Genomic DNA, 16,697 nt, shown 5'->3' on the forward strand with positions numbered 1-16,697 from the left:
ATGGTATCTAACAGCCGACACCATTAACAGAGTTTACAAGGTAATAAAAAAAAATAGTATTACGGATATGATTAGGAGAAAACAAAATTTTAAAAACCTCGTCCGACTACTCACAGTTTATAAAAACAACTTTCGAAAAGTTTAAAACCGAAAAGATCAAGTCGATCGTCGCGAAAAAACCCTTTTCTTTTTACTATCCAACAGCAATCCACTAACGGGTGTTACTCTCCCTTCCGTCTCTTATTTTTTCTGTGTAAAACTCTCTCTTTTTTACCAACCCAATTTTGTTTCTTTTCTGTTTTAAAAAAAAACCCCGAAATAGGGAAGAAGGTTTATCACATAAACCCACGTCTCCTATTTCCACTAACACTTATCCTATTTTATTTTATCTATTATCCATTATTATTATTATTAGGAAAAATAAAAGAATAAAACACGGGGTGTTATACCTGCCATAATCCAATATTTTTACAAGTGCCTATGTTGTGTTATTCTACTATTTGAATGTGTTATTCTACCGTTGAAGCTCTATTTGAGGACATATTTTTTGGAAATATTTTTGTATGTATAATTATGAAATGCATGTGGGTGGGTTTTCATTGTTCTAGGTGTGTTCCCTGTAATATAAATTTTGTTGTTGTTACTTTTACAGATTGACATGGCTAAATTGAAGGTTTGGAGGAGAAGGATCTTAAGGGAGGGATATGGGCTTCCCATGGTAAATATCTCCAAGCCAACCCTTTTGGTTTTTGCAAATATATCTCCAAGCCGACCCTTTTGGTTTTTGCAAATATTTATATTACTCGCTTTCTGTTGGTGTTCAAATATGGTGCGTGATTCTATGGGCCTTAAAGCAGGAGATATCTAGAGGCATACATTTTTTTGATCTTAAATGTCTATCATGTATTATGTGTTTGTGTGTGTGAGAGGGATTAACAATAGTTAAGTTCTCCAGGAGAAATGGGAGCTGGTATGAAATCGTTATATAATTTTTCTTTAGATTTGAGTTTTAGACAACTCTAAATACTACATCCTTTGGAATAGTCAAGAAAGGAAGACCATGGAATTTTTTGGTGGAATTCAAAGTAGATGAAGCAACTTTGATAATCCAAGTTTTAAATACATTGGTTCAGATGGGGACCAAATATAGGGGTTGGTTTAGAAGAAAAATAGTTTTAGGAGAAGATAAAATAGCGACAAAGTGAAGGTAAGCCAGGATGGAATTTTTTTGGTTATCTCTGCTTTTTTTTCCCCACAAGAGATCCACTTGGAGATTGGAGGGATTTTGGGGAAACCTTTCGCTAGGATAGACTATGTTTTTTAAGGTTGTCCAAGGCGAGTAAGGCGCCCTCGCTGCCAAGGCGGCAATGTTTTGTGAAAATAGTTGCATATTGTTATCAAAAGTCGTCTAAATATCGAATGGGTTAGTTTAGAAACCTTTGCGCTTCGCTTCACCCCTAATAACTTAGAGAATAATAACATTGCCACATTCAGAGTTCCTAGAAAGGTAGGAGAGAAACATGACTAAGATAGCGAATCAAAGTTCACATCAGTTACATTGGGCCTATATATATCCATTGTACAAGTGGTAAGTAGATGTGTTTTGGGATTTTCCGTGTCTAGAATTATTACCGGTCATGTTTTTAAATGGTTTTATCGAGGTCGGTGTTATGAGGTTTTATTGCATCTTTATAATAATCATTTGTGCTTAATCAGTTTTGCTGGATATTTTTCCTGTTTAATTTTAAGGCATTTTGATGAGTTTGGGTTTTAGATACATATTGTTGGTTTTGGGTTGAACAAAATCCACCGTGTTCCGGTCCTTTAATGAGCATTCAGTGTATACATTTTCCATTTATTTGATTTTGAAGGCCTATCAAAGTCTAACACTGAGTTGTCTTTGCTGTTCTATTAATTTTAATACTATTGGTTTTGTTCAATCTATACTGCAATTTAGATAATTCATTGGTCGATTTTTGAATTTCATTTTGGGTTTCGTATGAGTCTATTTGTTTGATGCATTCTTTGATTTTTAAGAATTTTCCGAAGGATGGAATCATTTGTATATATGAACTTTGGACAAAGGCCATGGGGGTTAATTTATGGGCATCTCTTGAACCCGTTCTATGAACGGGTGCCGTTATATTAAATTATTATGAAAATTATACTAACTATGTGGAGTTGTAGAGCTATGAGGTATACATATTATATTGGTTTTTACTTAATTTTTTTATGTGGATGGTTCTTTGTCTTCTCCAGTTCGGTTGTGTAACTGTTATCCACATGTTTTATGTAGAGCTATGAGATATGCATATTATATTTACTTTTACTTAATTTTTGATGTGGACGGTTCTTTATCTTCTCAAGTTCGGTTGTGTAACTGTTATCCGTATGTTATATGTAAAGCTATGAGATATGAATATTATATTGGCTTCCACTAAAAAATTTATGTGTGATTCCTATGAATATCATTAATTAGTATATCTCTCATGTTGAAGAAATAGATGTTGAAGTAACGTTAAGTTGAAATAGTTGTCACGTGATATTGCTTCAATCTAGTTATTAGAGAATGATATTGGGCTACACTATGAATAAATTATGATTGAGCATTTAGTAATGGTTTCTTGCTGTTTACAAAAAAATGTTAATCTTTTCAAGTCTACATCCATTATCAGTTATATTTTGGGTTATTCTGGGTTGCATTATCCCACAACTCTTTTGTTGTACATAGAACTTGTTGTTGATTGGACATAATGTTATTTTTCAGTTTTTTAATGTAAATGGTGTAAATTTATAAAATTTTGTAATGGCAGAAAGTAAGAGCAACGAGCAGCAACTACACAGAAGAAATGCTATCACTACATCTCTGTTGCTATTTCTGATTCTGTATTAATCTTATGGGATAATGCGTTGTAGAAGAGATAATAACTGATTTTCATATTTCACTTTTCAAGTGAATTTAAGTTTTCATTTCCTCTTTCTATGCATGTTTCATTGTTCTTTTCTAGGATAAAATAGAAGATGCTTGTACAGAAACCAACATGAATATTTTGTGCCATGGCACTTACCTTACCACCATGCTGAAATCACTAGCCTCACTGTGTTGATGAACTTGGCTTGAGGTTTTATAAGGAATGGTGAATTTATAAAGAAGAGTGGGAATAATCTGATGCATTCTAGGCAAGTGTTACCTCCTTGTGCATTCTAAACACAGTTTTTGGTGGTTCGATATAATTTACGTCTATCTCTTTTGGAACTCTATTGTGTAGAGAGCTGCAATTAATTGGAAGTTAGTATCAGATTTTCATACTTTAATAATATAATATTTACTAAAACTTAATAGTAAATATAAAAACTTTCCAACAAATTGTTTACAGATGTTATGTAAAGAAGTTGCAAACTAACAGAAGTAATGGAAATAAACTAAGAAGTGGACCACTTCACCACTCTTTGATTGACTGTTCAAACTGAGTTTAGAAAGGGATAAAATGGAAGGAAACTATTACTGATGAGAATTAGGCTCGTTTTTTATGATAAAAGTAGTAGAGACATAATCATATAATTCCGTATATGTTGGCATATGTTTTTTCAGCTCAGTGAAATGAATGGGAAGGTGATTGGATTTAAACTAACCTCTGTACATGGCTGTGACTCAACACAAAGAAGAGAGGAAGGCAAGGCTGCAGGTGGTGTATTTTACAAAGACTATATGTATTTTGAATTTTAAACAAAATTTCTAAGCTAGCCTGATCATGGGTTCCCATTAGGTAGCTCTGAGAAACTGGCTTTGGTTTTAGACTGTGAGTCTAGTGTAGGTACCACATGTTCGATTAATGCCTAATGGAGTCCCACTTGGAAGCAATGGCCCCAACTGGGATATTTTCCAGGCTTTAGCTCATCCATGGACATTAACTGTACATCCATAGACATGTTAATGTTTATGCTCCTAGTACTTAAGTTCATTCTAGAGCATCCCTGTGTCCTTGTCCGTGGTAGGGTGCTCTAGATTCTTCTCATACCTAAATAGCCATGAAACATGCAGGAAAGCATAAATTTTTGGTGCGACAGTCCTCATCTGCCCAAACTTAGTAATCGTGAATTGTATAGAACACAGGGTTAAAACATCCAAATGATATTAAAGCCTTTACTATTGAAATTTTCAGTTAATTTGGTTTGAGTAGTGATATTGAAAATCTTGAAATAACATTGGAACTGCGCTTTCATGATTTCTGTCATAATATCTTAAACTTTGCTATATGAAGTACAATGTATGTCAGCTAAGTTAGCTAGATTTCTTGGATCTTGAATGAAACTGTTAGCAATGAGCCCCCTACAAATATTAATAAAAATAAAAAAATAATAATAATAATGTTGGGGAGTTTCAACATACTGATTCACCTTTATAATGTTCTTTGTTGTTGATTAGATGAAGGTAATTTTCTTTTGCCAAATACTACTGCATCATGTTCTACTAAACTTCATATTAATCATGATCACTATTCAATTTTTAGTTGGTCTTGTTTCTCAAGAGGAGATTTATGTTCTTTGAAGAAGTTTGGATCACCTGTAACTAAAATTTATATTAAAAAAGAAATGATATTGATGATTTGATTATTGTACCTTCCGCATGTTACTCTTTGCTTCTTAATTTACTATTCTTACTGATTTTCATGTCTTGATTTTTATTGGTAGCTTTTATTGGCATGACAACAACAAAGTATACCTGAAAAATGTCAACTTGGAGAAATGTTGTATATGTTGTTAGGAATTAATAACCGTGTCTCATGCCTATGAACAACACAAAACATTTCAACCTTCTTGAATGAAATGTCAAAATTTTAATAACTGTTTAGTTTTTAGTTTGTTCCAGGAACAATTTGCTCAGATTCGAGCACCTTTTAATGTGGCACCAGTATTATATGTTTGGTTTTCACCCTGGTGGACCAAGGCTACCCCCTCCACAGCTGTATTTTGGCCCAGGTGGTCCTGGCTTTTTGCCTCCAGCGGCTTATGGCTTATGGCTTTTTACCTGGGATTGCCCCTAACTATATAGCTCCATACCATCATCAGAGACCAGCACAGCCTGGACAGAGGATGGGTGCAAGGAGAAGTAGAACCTCCCGAGAGATGCAGCATGTGCGTTAGCTTTTTTGTTTTTGATTATTTTTTCTTTTTCTTGCTGTCAGTTGTCACAAACTTGTGTGGGGGTTATATATAGTGTTGTACTGTGACATTGATAGTATTATATGAATTACATTAAAAATTACGAAAGAATAAGTTATAAAAACAACTAAATTAGTAAATTACTTACCCGCCCAAGTTTTTCCGAACCTTTTACGTTTTTGCAAATCCGTCATAAGTTCATGCAGCTTGATTTCAAAAACCCTAGCGACAATTTAAGGGAAATCGACGTGTGTATATCCATGAGCAATCTTGTCAATACATTTTTGAACTTTAGGCCATTTAGGATTGCAAGTAAAAGTTATGAATAGATCAGGAGATCCAGCCCATCGACAAATCGCAATAGTGTCTTGATAGTTTTGTAGCATATAATGTGGACCTCCGGTGAAAGAAGATGGTAGAACTATTCGCCTTCCAACAAAACCTGGTTTTGAATCTCTAGAAAGTATTGCATCAACTAATCCTTGATAAAGCTCAGCACGAATAGTCTGCTTGTTATTTCTAACCCAATCAACTCTAATCTGTTCTACAACACAGTAAGAATCAACAATAAGTTGTTGTTTCAAGCGTCCACCAAGAACAATTGTTTTTCCTTCTTTTAGTCTCATTTGCAATCTAAAAGCGTAGAACTCCCTCATGCTTATGTTTGTCCGTTTCCCAACTTTGACATTATTCCGATAAGGGATATCAATCCTGTACCCGTCTTCAGCATGAGGAAACAAAAGAGGATATTGCATGGCCATGAAACTTGGGTGCAATTCATTTATTCTTTTCAGGCCATGTCCTTTTTTGTCCACCACAATATCACGGAAATTGCTAAATTCACTCTCTGCTTCCTCAACAATAAGTGCAGCAATTTCAGATGATGTCGGCATGTTATAAAGTCTCCCATCCTTTTGTCTTGTACTAATAAACTTTATACTGAAATCACCTACTTCAAACTCTTTAAACCTGTCCTTTGCCATTCTATAAGTCTCAGTAAGTTTGTTTGTATTGTTCAACACATCTATCAGTCCCTTCACAATATCTGGATCCAACTCTTCTTCAGATCCATTTTTCAAAATTTTCTTACTAAGAGAGTTCATTATGTTCACAACTTCATTATCAGTATCATATATGTAAAGTTGGGAAAACTTAGGGCGTAAACCTTCAGGTGGAAGCAAGGTGCCAATTTTGTGGTGGTTTTGGCCTTTTATCTTGTAGACGTATGGACCATGACCATTGTTTATTGATTCTTGAACATCACCTCCTGTTGATGTGAAAGCAAACATGCTGTTATATACTCTGATATTTCTCATAAACTTTTTGGATCTGGAGCCAGAATTGCAGTCCATAAGCTCATTTAAAAAATCAGGTGTATCTTTCAAAAAAGGTAGTTGAACTTTCCCTCCACCGCAACATATAGAAAACTTTGGATTTTTAGGATTTTTCGTTCGGTCATTCCTTTCTTCATACCAAACAATGGCATCACAGTAAGGACACACCGATGTTGGTTCTCCAAAATCCAACGGTTGGAAACAACGCCCTAAATTAAAATGAATATTAAAAACTATAACTAATAATATAAAAAATAAAATAATATTAAAAACTATAACTAATATAATACTAACTTTCATGCAAAACTTCACTTGGTTTCTCATTGGAAACTTCAACTTCCATATGGTCATTGGTTTGGCCATATCTTGTGCAGTTACGTCTGATATGATAAAGTGCATGAGACTGAAGTTGCTATGAGAGAAAGAAACTATTCTAGGTATCAATCCTTACATCTCCTACGACCGGTTGAGTGTAATACTATACCGGCAGTTTTGGTACGTTAATAAGGACAATCTCACTATTGCCAAACCTAACGTCTTGATTACATTTGCAGTCCAATTAAAGAGTAATAAAGCAAACTAACATTGAATAGAAATACTTTTGCACTTGGATGATATTGGATATTGAACTTCAGTGATCCCCATTGACACTCCTATTTGATGCTACTGTTCCAATTATTGAGGTAGACAACCAAGATTCAATGTAACTGGCAACAAATCAATGCAATTGTTAATCATTAATGACACAATTACACAATAAGGACTAAATAATGCATGGTTAGAGTCGTTGTAAAAAAAAAGGACAATGAATTGGAGTTAGGTGCCGAGATATCCAATACTTAAGGTAAAAAGGACAATTCATACTTCTATTGCTTGTGATTGTTTATTTGTCATTCTGTGGTACGTACAGTGAGATTTTTCCCTTCGAAAAGAGGTCCATATCAATTAAAAATGGCATACTTGATGAGAAGGAAGAACTTTTTAAAGATGACTTGCGTAAAGGTACATCTAGGTATTCATTGCGCGTTTAAAAGATCAAAATCAATAGACTGCTGTGAAGCCAAAAACTAGCAAAAGGACCCAGCAATGTTGTTAAAGATAAATAGAACTACTATGATGAAGAAGGTAAAGTGAGTAATCAAAAACAAGAAGATGAGGAATCTCGAAAACTACACCGTACCGAAGAGTTTTGGGATATGGTGATATTCTGATCATGAGTCTCACTTAAGTGTGTTCAATTGTAATATGTGATGTGTCATGTCATGGATGCTACTGTTCCAATTATTGAGGTAGACAACCAAGATTCAATGTAACTGGCAACAAATCAATGCAATTGTTAATCATTAATGACACAATTACACAATAAGGACTAAATAATGCATGGTTAGAGTCGTTTTAAAAAAAAAGGACAATGAATTGGAGTTAGGTGCCGAGATATCCAATACTTAAGGTAAAAAGGACAATTCATACTTCTATTGCTTGTGATTGTTTATTTGTCATTCTGTGGTACGTACAGTGAGATTTTTCCCTTCGAAAAGAGGTCCATATCAATTAAAAATGGCATACTTGATGAGATGGAAGAACTTTTTAAAGATGACTTGCCTAAAGGTACATCTAGGTATTCATTGCGCGTTTAAAAGATCAAAATCAATAGACTGCTGTGAAGCCAAAAACTAGCAAAAGACCCAGCAGTGTTGTTAAAGATAAATAGAACTACTATGATGAAGAAGGTAAAGTGAGTAATCAAAAACAAGAAGATGAGGAATCTCGAAAACTACACCGTACCGAAGAGTTTTGGGATATGGTGATATTCTGATCATGAGTCTCACTTAAGTGTGTTCAATTGTAATATGTGATGTGTCATGTCATGTTTGTTAGGTATGTAGTCACTGTGGACTTGAAAAATTGATAATGTCGGGAGTTGAACCTAATACCTAAACAAGATAATCCAAACTCCAAACCAACATACTACTATGTATTTCTTGTATAAGAAATTTATTTTGATATATAATATCAATTAATATTAAATTAAAACATGTATTTATTTATTTTATTATTGTAATTATTAAAAAATTTGCTAAATAAACATCAATCGGTCCGACCGAGTCGAACCATGGTTGAATCTGGTTAAACCATTTTAACAAAAAATCGGTTCGATTACCGGTTCGGTTTTCAAAACATTGCTGTGCACCTCCCTTTAACGATCGAACTCTTACCCATTGTAAGGTTTAACTTTCTAAATAAAACCCCCACAGGTCGGGGTATATATGCCTTACCCATTATTTCAAAAAAAAAAATAAAAAAAAAATAATAACAATAACAATAACAAAAAAAAATAAAAAAAACGATTGAACTAGAAAATGACACCGACTAAATAAAGAAAAGAGCAGACCAAAACTGGAAAAAGATCATTTAATTTGAGGCTTGGCCTGCTAGCCACAAGCCCTAACCATCACTAACAATATGGCAATATCAACATATCAAACCAACTGCAAGATGCTTAACCACTTGCATATCTCTTCACTAATGAAGTCGCGTACGCTTGCCTGCCATCATTAGATATAGTAGTTGAGCATGATTGCATGAATGCCGAATGGTATAAACATATAACATTGGTTTCTAGCTACTATATTGTGAATCAATATATAAGTCTATTTGCAATTTGAATCAGATCTGGTTCTTAAGATCACTTGTTTGGTGAATTTTTAAGATCTGATCGAAAAGGTGACACCAGTCTGGCATGTAGCCGTGCAGGCCAGTCGACTAGTTTAATTTCATGCTGGTGGCCGGTGACAAGACATTGTATATATCAATCAACAGTACTACAAAATCACATACATGATCAGATGCATGCTAACCCCTGGCCGGTATGTGTACTGCTGTCAAGATCACATGCCAAACTAAACAAGATATTATATATATGGAAGATAGAGTATAGTAAGTTGTTAGAGCACTTACAGGCCACTGTAGATATGTTAGAAATTATATCCATTTGACAACTAAAAGTTTGTAAGCAATAGAAGAAGCTGCAGGGACTATTTTCGTGAGAGATAATATGTATCAGATCAGTTTAAGCTGTGCTCTACTATATATACCAATAAACAAGCTAGAGACTAAAAGATAGAGTGGGTCATTAGAGAACTTACAGATTAGTTCGTGTAGCTAGCAGTATCTTAGAAATTCGATATGCATGGCATCTGTTAAGTTTAATTTGTATGCGATAGAAAAAGCTGCTGGGACTTCTGTCACAAGTAAATGACACCGGCTTTTTCAAAAGCCGGTGAGCCAGTGTCAAAAAGCTAGTGTCATCTCCCTGCGAAAGAAGTCCCTAAACTTGTACCTTACTCTCGTCCAATTTCATCTACATATATTGTCATGTCTCCCCAATATTCCAATATTTGTTTCTTGCTTTTAATTTGCAATGTTAAGATTGCTATTTATAGGAAAAAATATTGATGTGAACATGTTATGTTAATGAAAAGAAACGCGTGGAAAGTGGAAACAAACAATGTACGATGTTTCCATGAAGGGGAATGGTAATAACCTACAAATCTTCCTGCTTGATCCATTATAATTAACTAATCGAAAATGACTTGACTTGAAGTCTCCTTACAACTTCCACTCTTCTGGAAAAAAAAAATCATCATATCTAAACTACTTAACCGGCCATGTAAATGGAAGACCCAATGCAAGTCCTAGCGGTCCTGCTGCTTTGCTGAAACTTGAAAGTTTAAGACGAAGCATTCACAACGCGGTTTCATTTGTTCAAACCACCCCCTTTTTTTTTTTTTTGAGAAATGGTATAAGATATGATTAAGAGCTTCCTATACCTTCCTACTAGCCTGTATAAATTATAATTAACTAAGCGAAAATGAGTTGACTTGAAGTCTCCTTCCAACTTCCACTCTTCTGGAAAAAAAAAATCATCATAATCTAAACTAACTAATTAACCGGCCATGTAAATGGAAGACCCAATCCAAGTCCTAGCGGTCCTGCTGCTTTGCTGAAACTTGAAAGTTAAGACGAAGCATTCACAACGCGGTTTCATCTGTTTAAATCACTTTTTTATTTTTATTTTTTTTATTTTTTGAGAAATGATATAAGATCCATATGATTAAGAGCTTCCAATACCTTCGTACTCTAGCTTGTAGGCCGTGAATGTGTACCGTACCGACTCTTTTAAAAACTTGCTCAATAATCATTATTATACATATATAAATTTCATAGCAAATTGTTTTAATATGGGAAATGCATCCCCGTTTTATTAATTTTCTAACAAATCGTTTTAATTGTACTTTAAAATTTTGTTTTTAGTTGGGAGAGTGATACCGTTATAAAAGTTGACTTAATTTAGAACTATGATTCCCGTTTTAATACGAGAAGGATTTCTATTTCAATTAGAAATGTTAGAATTCTCCTTTTCAATAGAAGAGAGGAATTCATGTTTTAATAGGGTTTTGAAAGGAATAATAGATTCCCGTTTTAAGTTGAAAATAGAGATTCCTATTTTAGGTTGGTTTATTAAGTGGTGATATGGAATTTTAATAAAGCTCGTGGGAGTTTTAATCCTTAGACCAGAAAGTAGGCCTCTGCATACGCAGTTATGCACCGACTTTTCTGATAACTTGCTCAACAATTATAACTATACATATATAGAAATTTTCTATCAAATCACTAACCTAATTAAGTTTTAAAAACTCGTTTTAATTTCCTAACAAATTATTTTAATTAAGTTTTAAAAACTCGTTTTAATTTTCTCATAAATTATTTTAATTAAGTTTTAAAAACTCATTTTTTAATTAGGAGATAGATCCCGTTTTAGTAGTTGACTTAATTTAGAAGTGTGGTAACCGTTTTAATAGGAAAATGAAATTAGATATGCTAAATAGGAATTTTCGTTTTAATAGGAGAATGATTCCTGTTTTAATTAGAAGTGCTATAATTTCTTTTTCTAATAAGGGAGGAATTTCGGTTTTAATAGGAGATGATGATGTGGAATTTTAATAGATCGAGCTCGAAAAATATCCTTTGTGGGAGTTTTAATATTAAGGCTAGAAAATAGACCCGTGCATACGCACTGACTCTTTTGAAAACTTGTTCAACAATCATAACTATACATATCAAAATTTTCTAACAAATTGTGATTTATGTTTTCGTCACTAACCACTACTATATAAATTAAGATAGAGCATAGTTGCAAAAATAGTTGAGATCACACTTTATATGGAATAGTTGATCTATATGATAAGTATATTTTTGCTAATCCTGAACTTATATTGAAATTTTACATTTAAACCACACCACTTTTCTAACTATGTTCCATTCAACATATAAACCACACCCTCTTTTTTAAGATGTGGTCCATTAACCTAAGCTAATCCACACCCAAAATTAGGAGTGTAAAAAAAAACCGTTGACCCATCATCCGGTTGGGTACCCGGTCTTCACCCGCCACCCAAACCCGTACCGACCCGAAAACAGACCCGGCCCGCCCCACCACCGTTTTTATACGGTCGGGCTATGGGTGTAGGTTCTATGCTCAAATCCGACCCGTCAAGCCGCCCGACCCGCACCGTGTCAAAAGCCATTGACCCAACCCCGTTGACCCGCACAATTTCAAGACTCTAAATCTAATATTTTTGTATTTTGTTTATATTTGGGAAATATAAACACAAACTTATGAGTTCAACATCAATTTATAATATTCAAGTTTGAACATTTGGCAAATATCAAAAGTTCAAATTCAACTTTTGAATTTTGGAGAAGATGAATAATTCATCATTGTATTAATTTCAAATTCTTTTAGTTTATATTTTATTGTTTTGTACCACCATAGATCCTCACTCTCATCTTCATTTTATCATGCTATGAAAAATAATCAATTTACAAATGGTAAATCACGAGAAATAAGTTTCAAATTTGCAGATATGGTTTTGGGTTCAAGTTCAAGTTTTTTTATATTTGTTTATTTTTTATTGATTGATTCCATTTTTTCTCTCTATGTTGTGAATTGGAAATATATTATTTGTAGAATTAGAAAGTTTTTTTTGGGTGAAATTGGGTTAAAATGATAATTTCCACCCGACCGGATGACCCCAAAACCCACCCCATAAGCTGACCCAACAGGCCGGGTGATGGTACTAAGACATGACACTTCAACCCGCCCCGCCCCGTCAGGGACCACTGGATTTGTATTTCCTAGATCCGCCCCCCCGCCCCATCACTATTTGACCCGCGGTTGACCCGGCCCGCCCCGTATTACACCCCTACCCAAAATAGACCACCAATTTCCAGCCCTTTTTATTAAAAATGCGGTCCATTAATAGAAAAATCTGTGCTATAAGTCCAGTCCGGTTTTTTGAAAACAAATATACCACAATTTCTAATATAACTGTGAATAATCTAATAAGACTGACTGAACTGGTCCCGGGTTCGAACCTCATCGCCCCCTAAATTGTTTTGTTTTCTTTTATTTTGGTAACTTTACATTTTTATTTTTCTTAAAATCCCCGCAACTAAGGGTGGAATTCAAGCTAAACAAGCCGAGCTTTATTATGCTCAAGTTCGGCTCGCTAATTATACGAGCTTTAAATTGAGCTCGAGCTCGGCTCATATAGTAAACGAGCAAGCTCGAGCCGAGTTTAAACGAGCCAAGCCCAAGCCGAGCTCTGAGCTCTCGGTTATTTTACACTATAAATATGCTATTTGAACTAAACGAGCCGAGCTTCATCAAGCTCATTTGTTACACGAGCTTTTATTTGAGCTCGAGCTCGGCTCATATAGTAAACGAGCGAGCTCGAGCCGAGCTTAAACGAGCCGAGCTTAAACGAGCTCCGAGCCCTCGGCTCAAATTCCACCCTTACCCGCAACTCACATTCATTTTATTTTTCTCTCGAACGAGATCAGTTATTTCTAGGGTTTACAGATCTATACGTTTTTTACACTGATTTGAAGTGGAAAGGACGAATTCACATTAACAGAGGTTTCTAGATCTAAAATTTCGAAGTTCAGATCTATTTTCAAATCGATTTCAATCAAAGGTATTTTTAGTATTTTGATTGCTTTTAATATGATTGATTCCTGTTCTTCACTTATATTACCAATTAATTACTCACTTCTTAGTATTTTATACGATTTGAGTTAGTTTTATTACTAATTACCAATGCTAATTTGCTATATATGTTTACTGGATTTATAACTTGAGACTTTACTACATGGCTACAGTCGCTTCATATTCATATACATGTTTTAAAGTAAATTTTACATTGCTGAAGTTGTAAAATTTTAATATGGCGCTGTGTTTCCGCGTATACTAAAATCTCTTATCGATAAAGAATTTAATTTTTTATGGTCATATGTTGAGTAGCTTGCAATGTGTACATGTCTCTGGAAGATATGGCCACACTTGGGATTAATTTGTCGATAATTATTGTTTGATTATTTTGCATGCTCAGTGGTACTGTTTTTTTTATGCTTAACATTATTTACTATCTAATAGTACTGTTCGTGTGGTAATGTCGGTGCATTTTAAGATTGAAAAAAGTACTTACAAGGTTGATTTCTAAAATTTGTTGTATTGTTGTGAATTAGTGCTATTATATGGATATGGATAGATCTTGGATGTCAATGGATATATTAATATATCACAGGAATATATAAACGAGGTTGAGGAATTTCTTGATTTCGCACAAAAGCCTGCAACCCTACAGGTTCACAACCGAGTTCAATTAGGTGTCCTTGTATCAAGTGTGGGAATTATAAAAAAGTTTAGTGCCAAAGAGGTAAGAGGCCATTTGTATATATGGATCGGAGGGATAGAACCACTCCCGAGCCACTTTACCGACTTACAAATTGAATGAAGACCCGATTTTTTGTGAATATGATATTCTCACAATGGATAATATGCCCACAAAATTTCATCTTATTTGGATATGTCTAATTTTGTGAAAATTAGTATTCAATTTTAAACGTTTATGTAACGGTCTAGAATTTTTTGATTTCATAATAATATTTGATTAGGTTACACATATTTGAGTGAGTCAAAATTTGGTGGGCATGTTATTCATGGTGGAGAGATCATATCTATCTACAAAATATCAACCCTTAATTCAACTGGTAAGATGAGATATGGCTTTGTACATTCTATCCCTGCCACTCCTATTAGAGTCACTCCCAAGCCACTCCATCGACTTATAAATTGAATTAAGACTCTATTTTTTGTGGATATGATCTTCTCACAATGAATAGTATGCTCACAAAATTTTAACTTATTTGGATATGTCCAACCTTACGAAAAATAGTGTTCAATTTTGAACATTTATTTAACGATTTAGAATTTTCTAATTTCATAATAATATTTTATTAGGTTAGACATATTTGAATGAGCCGAAATTTGGTGGGCATGTTATTCATGGTGGGGAGATTATATCTACAAAATATCATCCCTTAATTCAACTTGTAGGATTGAGATATGACTTTGTACGTTTTTGGAGTGACTTTATCCCATATATGGATAAAGAGCACGACTTTAAGAATGGAGGTATAAGGTGAAGAAGATTACATTTTTTAAATAGAAATTGTGAACCATCTGTCTAGGAGATAGACCACCTTTTTTCTTTCCAATTGGAATAGAGCATAGTGTTCCTGCAAAATCGTACTCTATACTCTTAATAGAGCATGATTTTTCAGTCATAAAATCGTGGTCTTTTGCCTATGTAATATTAAATTATTATGAAAATTATAGTAACTATGTGGAGCTATGAGGTATAAATATTATATTGGTTTTTATTTTATTTTTTTATGTGGGTGGTTCTTTGTCTTTTCCAGTTCGGTTGTGTAACTGTACGTTATCCACATATTCTATGTAGAGCTATGAGATATGCATATTATATTTGTTTTTACTTAATTTTTTATGCTGACAGATTTTTATCTTCTCAAGTTCAGTTGTGTAACTATTATCCACATGTTATATGTAGAGCTATGAGATATGAATATTATATTGGCTTTCACAAAAAATTTGATGTGATTCCTATGAATATCATTAATTAGTATATCTCGCTGTTACGTAATATTGTTTCAATCTAGTTATTAGATAATGATACTTGGCTACACTATGAATAAATTATGATTGAACATTTAGTAATGGTTTCTTACTTTTTAGCAAAAAAGTGTTAATCTTTTCAAGCTTACATTCATTATCAGCTCTATTTTGTGGGTTTATGTAAATCAATTGGGAAATAATTGATTATGGACAGAGTATAGGTGTCAATTGAAGGTGGCAGAAAATTGTAGGATTTGAGGAGAAAGGTTATTCTGGGTTGCATTATCCCACAACTTTTTCGTTGTATATAGAACTTGTTGTTGATTGGACATGATGTTATTTTTAAGTTTTTTTATGTAAATGGTGTAAATTTATAAAATTTTGTAATGGCTGAAAGTAAGAGCAACGAACAGCAACTGCACAGAAGAAATGTTATCAATGCATCTCCGTTGCTATTTCTGATTATATATTAATCTTATGGGATAACACATTGTAGAAGAGACAATAATTGATTTTCATATTTCACTTTTCAAATGAATTGAAGTTTTTATTTCCTCTTTCTATGCATGTTTCATTGTTCTTTTCTATGATAAAATAGAAGATGTTGTAAGAAAACCAACATGAATTTTTTGTGCCATGGCACTTACCTTATGACCATGCTGAAATCACTGGCCTCACTATGTTGATGAACTTGGTTTGATGTTTTATAAGGAAGGGTTAATTTATAAGGAAGAGCGGGAATAATCTGATGCATTCTAGGCAAGTGTTACCTCCTTGTGCATTCTAAACACAGTTTTTGGTGGTTCGATATAATTTACGTCTATCTTTATGTTTGCCTATGGAGCAAAGAAGTACGCATATATTACTCGGTGTCATTTGCCAACAGGGCATATTTTTGCACGTTGGAGCAGCATTAGTATTTTCCTTTCTATATTGGTACTCGAGTACAATATAATCTTGCAAGCATTGGGCCTAAGAGCAGATATAGCTGATCAAACCCAGATATTTGCGTGCAGCATGTTCTCTCAACTCTATTCTTATGCTCTGAATTTGGCAATGTAGAGGTTTGTTCAAGCACAAAACATTGTAAACCCCTTAGCTTATTGCTTATATAGCTATTGGGATTTTTTTCTTGCATTTGCTTCTCACTTGTGTATGAG

At 33.9% G+C, this 16,697-nt stretch overlaps 1 protein-coding gene across 9 annotated transcripts; it reads right to left on the minus strand.

Moving 5' to 3' along the window:
* Positions 1 to 4,148: 4,148 nt before the first annotated feature.
* Positions 4,149 to 9,894, minus strand: LOC147511972 (uncharacterized). 9 transcript variants are annotated; one of them, XM_086603551.1, is made up of 4 exons: positions 9,644 to 9,894; positions 9,456 to 9,532; positions 8,283 to 9,043; positions 4,149 to 7,810 (listed from the first exon to the last, which is right to left on the minus strand). In XM_086603551.1, the coding sequence occupies exon 4, from the start codon at positions 6,894 to 6,896 to the stop codon at positions 5,397 to 5,399; it is 1,500 nt and encodes a 499-aa protein (XP_086459677.1). In that variant the 5' UTR covers positions 6,897 to 7,810; positions 8,283 to 9,043; positions 9,456 to 9,532; positions 9,644 to 9,894; the 3' UTR covers positions 4,149 to 5,396. The 9 variants fall into 9 exon arrangements, with proteins under 9 accessions (XP_086459677.1, XP_086459676.1, XP_086459678.1 ...); XM_086603550.1 differs by lacking the exon at positions 9,456 to 9,532; XM_086603552.1 differs by lacking the exon at positions 8,283 to 9,043.
* Positions 9,895 to 16,697: the final 6,803 nt, after the last annotated feature.

This window comes from Coptis chinensis, chromosome 3 (assembly GCF_015680905.1).
Source record: "Coptis chinensis isolate HL-2020 chromosome 3, ASM1568090v1, whole genome shotgun sequence".
Taxonomy (NCBI): domain Eukaryota; kingdom Viridiplantae; phylum Streptophyta; class Magnoliopsida; order Ranunculales; family Ranunculaceae; genus Coptis; species Coptis chinensis.

Bases quoted from the DNA above. Each gene is read 5' to 3' on its own strand.
- LOC147511972 (XM_086603553.1), bottom strand. From the start codon at position 6,896: ATGCACTTTATCATATCAGACGTAACTGCACAAGATATGGCCAAACCA.